The sequence below is a fragment of the Bidens hawaiensis genome, unplaced genomic scaffold (genome assembly GCF_021521415.1).
Source record: "Bidens hawaiensis isolate Kalapana, Puna unplaced genomic scaffold, B.hawaiensis_p1.1 tig00028321_1, whole genome shotgun sequence".
Taxonomy (NCBI): domain Eukaryota; kingdom Viridiplantae; phylum Streptophyta; class Magnoliopsida; order Asterales; family Asteraceae; genus Bidens; species Bidens hawaiensis.
In genome coordinates, this window is record NW_027494624.1 from 152,240 (window position 1) to 158,704 (window position 6,465).

Sequence of the window (6,465 nt, forward strand, 5' to 3'; positions counted from 1 at the left end):
AAAAACAAGTTAAATGAAAATGTTAAACTCAAATAACAGACTGGCACAATGGTTTGGTTTTGTTTTTAATTAAAACAAAAGTTTAGGACAAAAGTTCAAAGGCCCAAGTTTATTAATATGGGCAATTACACTTTCTAACCCCAAACATAGAACCAGAAACGAAACCATAAGTGAATCAAACCAATATGTAACCGTAAGACTGAAATTCTGGTTCGACTTTAGCCCCAAACCGATCCATGCACACTCAAACGAATCTATCGTATTAGTTTAATGTCTTTATTGATGGGAAAAAAATTGATACACAAGTACAAATAGACAGGTAAAATTTCTATGATACACGTACTTATTTTTGCGATTTTATTTTAAAACAACACCAATAACAATTATTGGTGTAAGTTATTATATTTAAAAGTAGGTACTAGAGTTTTAAAGGCTCAAGAAACCTAATATCATATTACTAAAAGTTATGATTCTTAACATAAAGGAGCATAGCATTTGGTTGCTAAAGCAATAAAAATAAAATTGATTATATGAAAATCAAATGGTTGCTACATTCATGTTTCTTTATCATATAAAACGAGTCGTTTTCTGGTTAACCAATGCTCCTAATCCTTGGTAACCCACCTACTCCCGCGAACCTCATACCGACCAAAGTTCAAGCTTTGGTCAGTAATATTCTCCCCTACACTTGTGTAACTCCTGCGATGCCTTCTCTTTTTAGCGTCACCACTGTCGCTAAAACTCCCGTTTAGTAGGGGATCATCGATTCCTCGTATGACTCTTTGTTTGTTGATACAGCTGTCATCTTTTGTTCCATGATCCTTATCAGACTTCTTTATGTTTTCAGATATTTTATGAAGCCTTTCATTAAACTTTGTGATACCTTTCTCTACAGGTACCACAGCTTGGTTCACTGTAAACCTCAAATCACTAACAATCTGTTTCAAAAAGAAATCGAAATTAGGTAATCAAGTTGTGAATGCATTATGGGTTGTAAACTTGTAATAAATGGGTTAAAAGGGTTGTAAATGGGTTGGTGGGTTAACATGTTTAATCAAACAGATCAACCGTATATGACTCATTTAACCCATTTATCTGAATGACTCAAATGCGTTGCAGGATGTAATCAAGTGGTAAATCCATTAAACATGTTATAAACGGGTTGGTGGGTTTTAATAAATGGGTTAAAACTTAAAAGGAGTTGTAAATGGGTTGGCGAGTTGACATTTTTAATCAAACGGGTTAAACAGATCGACTTATAACCCATCTATCTAAATGGGTCAAATGGATGGGTTGGCAGATTGCAATAGAGTTGTAAATGCATTAAACATGTTATTAATGGTTTGGTTAAAGTGGTCGCAAACAAGTTGACGGGTTGAGATGTTTAATCAAACGGTTGAACAGATCAATTGGAGCACGATCTGTCTATTAAACGAGCTAGACATGACAACCCTAAATCTGTTTATTTTCATGTAATGTTTCTTGTTGTATTTAGTTAAAAGCAAAACAAAAAAAACTTACATATCCACCGCCACCAACGAAAACATCACGAACACTTTCTCGAATGGCAGTTTTGATCTTAACATCTTCTTGGGGTCGCGGTAGCCGTAGTTTCGTGGGGCGTTCACTGTCCCTAACTTCATCAGGGTCTAATGGACAGTCACTAGACGCGTAATCACCAAGAACAGAAAAATCCCCCACATAAAGATCTCCCATTAGTTTGTACGGTTCGGAAGGAAACACATATAAGTGAACCATAGAAGCAATTCCCATCTGTTCTTGATTCAGACAAACACAAGTTAAACTTCAGAACTTTTAACATATAACACTTTTCGTAACGTGTGAACTGAAGTAGGGTGTTTACGGACCGTTTTTGACGGTTTTCAAGTCAAACGAGATTTTGACCAATGTAAACCAAAACCAAAATGTTACTAACGGTTTAGTTTGGTGTTTTGGCTTACCAGGCCTTTACAAATATAAAAATCGATAATAATTAAAAGCTGTAAGACCTGCCTCCTTGTATTTTATTGTTAAGCAAATCTTAATCATTTGTATAGCCCAACTTAAAATAATTACAAGCGTAAGTGAAATATAAAAAGTTACATAGCCAAAAATCTTTTATGGACTGTTTGTTTTTTTCCTAAAGTTTTATTATAAATTGCAAACCAAACCGTTTGGTACGGTTTGAATATGGGAAAATCACCAAAAATGTCATCTTAACCAATGAGTTTGACAAAATAGCCTTAACTTTTAAAAGTGTCAGACAGTTGGTGCAAAAAACTTCACTCTTGGGTAGCAAAAATATTATATTCTTTAAAACCCAACCGAGAAATAAGCCAATCACAGTTTCAAACTGAATATGAACACTCCGAATTGAAAGTACATCTAAGTGAAGAAAATGACCTCAATACAAATGATAAAATTCTGGATACTAGATTTGAACTGCAGCTCTTGAGCTCTTGGACTTCTGACCAACCCAAAAGAAAAAAGAAGGGCAATGGCTACACCTTGCCACCATGTCAGGAATACAATTGATTTAAATGTTAGAAACTTAGATAATGGATTTATATGTGACAGTTCATGCTTTGTGATTTCATAAAACTGAACTAAGCAATATAAAGCCCATGTCTGACTGAAGTTTATAACAACAGCCATGTAAGGGTACCTGCATATCCAACAAGTTTAATGAACCGACATTAGTCAACGCTCAAGTTTAACCCAAAACATGAAAACAGACCCTGAAAAATAATGAAAATCACGAGAATGACCATTTGATTAAACTATTTTACTCAAATAGCTGCAATTGTGCTCTAATCACCACTCACCAGTGGCATAAAAGAAGCCTAAACTGCGCCACTGGCGTAAAAATTACTAAAATTGTGCCACTGGTGATGACCAATAACAAGATGACATATTGCATCAGTGCATCAATAATTTGCGCCATTGACGATTGTTTATCCACTAAAATTGTGCCACTGGTTAACTTATTTATTTAATGATTGTGTTTGGTTAAAAAAAAACTATCAAATCATTTTTCATTTTTTTCAAGTACACGTGGCATATATTATTGGATGTAATCATTTGTAACTAACAGTCAGCTGGTTATGTGTTCATAATATTGGTCAAATGGTTATTTATGTAACTTTCTTAAAACTGTAGCTTACCCACATCCCCACTTGAAGTCACCTTCACAGTATACATCAAATGCTTCAAGAATCACAGCCAAAACAGATGTAATAGCCTTTATGAGCATCTGTTAAAAAAATCACAAGTTTTTCAAAATATATAATGAAGTCATAAGTTTTTTTATGATGACAAATTAAAAAGAAAACTTACATATTGAACAATTCCAGCTTTCATGATTTGATAAACCCGCTGCCCGAGTTTCCATGGTTTTAAAAACAAATTCATTGGAAAAATATGTCCGATGATTCCCTTTTCGGAGGTACTTTGGTCTAGTAACGGGCTTCTCTGACCCGCACGTCCTTCCCTCTCCATGAAATTAATAGCCCGCTTCTCCCCCCCTTGAGAGAAAGAAAAGAAAATTATCCACAATCTTTGGTAATATATACAAGTTAATGAAAGGCGCGCATTCATGTTTTAAGTGACATACCCAAGCATGCAATAAGATATCTCCCAAAGCAATACATTGCAAAAGCTTCATAGCAATCTCTTAGTATCTCGATTTCAAGGCTAATAGATGGATTCAACAGCGACACAAACTGCACATAAAAGTACTAACTATAATATGTATTCATGGTTCTTTTGGTGATCATGAGAACCATTAGAAAAAACCCACGGGACCCGCCGATACCCTATTGGTCATGGGACCAGGTAAGCCGCAACCTACGTTAGTAGGTGGCCTTAAAGGTATTAATACAGTAAACTAGTGGAAGCTGAATTATAACCTAAGACCTTTATATATAGTATTAACCGGACGCTTATATCATTGTTTCACCCCCTTTTTAGAATTTGCAAAAATGCTATATGATAATCACATTAATTGAATGAATGGCTTAAAAGCCTATATGAGCATACATGACATATGCTATTTGTCTATGAAATAAGCAAACTCTACCCCCTTCTTGTACTTCTTGATGGTTTCCTGTAACGAACTCGACAAGTTCGCTTAGGTGGCAAGGGAACTCCATAGGTTTTTCACCAAACTCTATGAAGTTAGCTTAAAGGGGTAGCGAACTATCTATAATCACAAGAAATTCTTAAGACAGCAAGAAGTACCCTTCTCCTTTCTAAATCGCCTACTAACTACTAAGAGAAAAAAATCCCCTATGTTGTTACCTTAAACTAACATCTAAATCCATCATCAGTCGCTGGCGTGTGACATATGAATAAATAATAAACAAATGAAACACCATCTTATTAAGTTATTATAGCACTTAAATGGCATTATGTTGTATACTTTCTTCTCAAGATTCAGTAGTTTTAAACACTACAAAACAAACGAGTATCACTTACAGATTCAACAGCATAACTCGGTACCATGAGCACAATGCCAAACAAAAACTTTTGTTCCTGTCAACCAAACACCACTAAAACTTATCAAACACATCGTCTACATTTCGATATAAATTTTATGCGCTTGTATGCGAGAGAGACCTCGGGGTTCTTGTAAGCAGATAGGTGCTGGAACAAGAGGAAAATGGAGAGGGTGAGACTGACAAAAACAAAGACAGCCGCCACTAGGGTAGTCCATGGGAATGCGGAGTATTTAAGGATTGTGATCAAACTAACAAATGCTTTTCCTCGTATCTTCTTCATAGGATTGCTTCAAAGAAATCCAGATGATCTTCGATCCAGAAAAGAAGAATGAAATACACCATGCATGAGAACGGAAGATTAAGATTGAGTGAACGGTGGATTTGATTAGTGCATGCATGCAGAAGTGATCGAAATTGACCTAACCCTAAAATCCTCGTGGATTGTTTGATTTGATTAAGCCACTGAATTTGGTGAAATTAGGGAACATGTCAAGATTTTGATCCATCAACAAACTAGGTCTTAAGAAATGAAAATTGAAAAGTGTTACCTCTGAGTTTTGATATTATTTTTTGAGAGAATATATAAATCATATGCATTAAATAATGTTGTTAAGCTTTTGCAAATATATGCATCGATAAAACATTTTTATATTATTATATAACTAACTAAATAAGGGGTAGTTTTATATGTTTCGTTTATAATATTTATATTTTTAGATTTTAATTTTATTTATTGTAAGGAAATTAATAATATACATAGGGTTTAGGGAAGTTATTCTACAAAGTGGAATAAAAATAAGATGGATGAGAAGCCATAATTAATTGATATATGTGAAGTAGGGACCAAAGAAAAAAGAGTATAAAAATAATATTACACATTTTCTCTCTCCACATACTCATATTAAAGATAAAAAACGCTTGTTATCATGTTTTAATTGCTTTTTAGTTTAATTATTAAGTTTTATGGTTTGTTTATGCTTGATATTACAAAGATGATTGTTTTCTTGTAGGTGATGAAGTTTGGTAAAAAAAAGAGTTAAATTGAAGAGTTTAGGAGCTTAATTGTTCAACTTTCAAACTTACAAGTCAAGGCCCGACCCAAGCCCACATCTTAAAAGCCTTATATAATATTATATTAAGTTAATTAATAAAGTTTCCAGCGATTAATCAATCAATAATCCCGAAATTAAACCAAAAACCCTAAAACCCTAGCCTACTTCCGATCGGAACCAGCAGCCAAAAGAAGAAAGAAAAAAGAGAAGAAAACCGGCGGCTGAGGCTATTGTGGCGGCTGGAGAGGAAGGAGAACATCATAGAGGATCTTGTGCAGCTGCTAGGAGTCTTATACATCCATTAATTCAGCCATAAACCCTAAGTAATTGATCATAAACTTTACTTTTTGTTCAAGAACCCTAACTTTGTTGATTTGGTCTTTTGCTTTGAATTGTTTTGCATTTGATTGATAGTTTGTCTTGTGATTGATATTGTATGGATCTTGAATGAATATAATCATGTTTAGGTTGATGTTTGTGATGTTTTTCTTAAGTATACATGGCTGTCCAAAATCAATGTTAGGCTAAACTTGCTTATTCTACCTAGGATAGATGATTGTTGAGTAGTTTAGACTTGTTTAATGGATTGTTAATGTTCAAGACTTGAATTATTGATGTAAAGTTTAACTAAACCATAAATTAGATTGTGTGTGATGGCTGTGTTTTATTTGTTATTACTTATAATCCTATTGCATTAGTTAATTGAATTAGTTTTGATTAATTGATTGCTTGTTAGACTCTTGACTTGGTGTTTCGGGTTTATTTACGGGGTGTACAACCGTAGGGATAAGTGGGTAATATAATCATCTAAAATCAGTTAAAATACACCTTCTTTGAGACCGAGAGGTGATAAGAAGTAATACTGTCTCGTTGCTTTTACTTGTTAGAATTAAGACCGCGCGAGAGCGGGTTTT

The 6,465-nt window shown here is 34.2% G+C and overlaps 1 protein-coding gene across 1 annotated transcript; it reads right to left on the bottom strand.

The window, feature by feature from the left end:
* Window positions 1-557: 557 nt before the first annotated feature.
* On the bottom strand, window positions 558-4,955 carry LOC143576854 (protein LAZ1-like). Its single transcript, XM_077060860.1, has 8 exons — window positions 4,618-4,955; window positions 4,477-4,533; window positions 3,614-3,722; window positions 3,337-3,524; window positions 3,165-3,253; window positions 2,404-2,665; window positions 1,522-1,773; window positions 558-938 (listed from the first exon to the last, which is right to left on the bottom strand). The coding sequence occupies exons 1-8, from the start codon at window positions 4,777-4,779 to the stop codon at window positions 606-608; spliced, it is 1,452 nt and encodes a 483-aa protein (XP_076916975.1). The 5' UTR covers window positions 4,780-4,955; the 3' UTR covers window positions 558-605.
* Window positions 4,956-6,465: the final 1,510 nt, after the last annotated feature.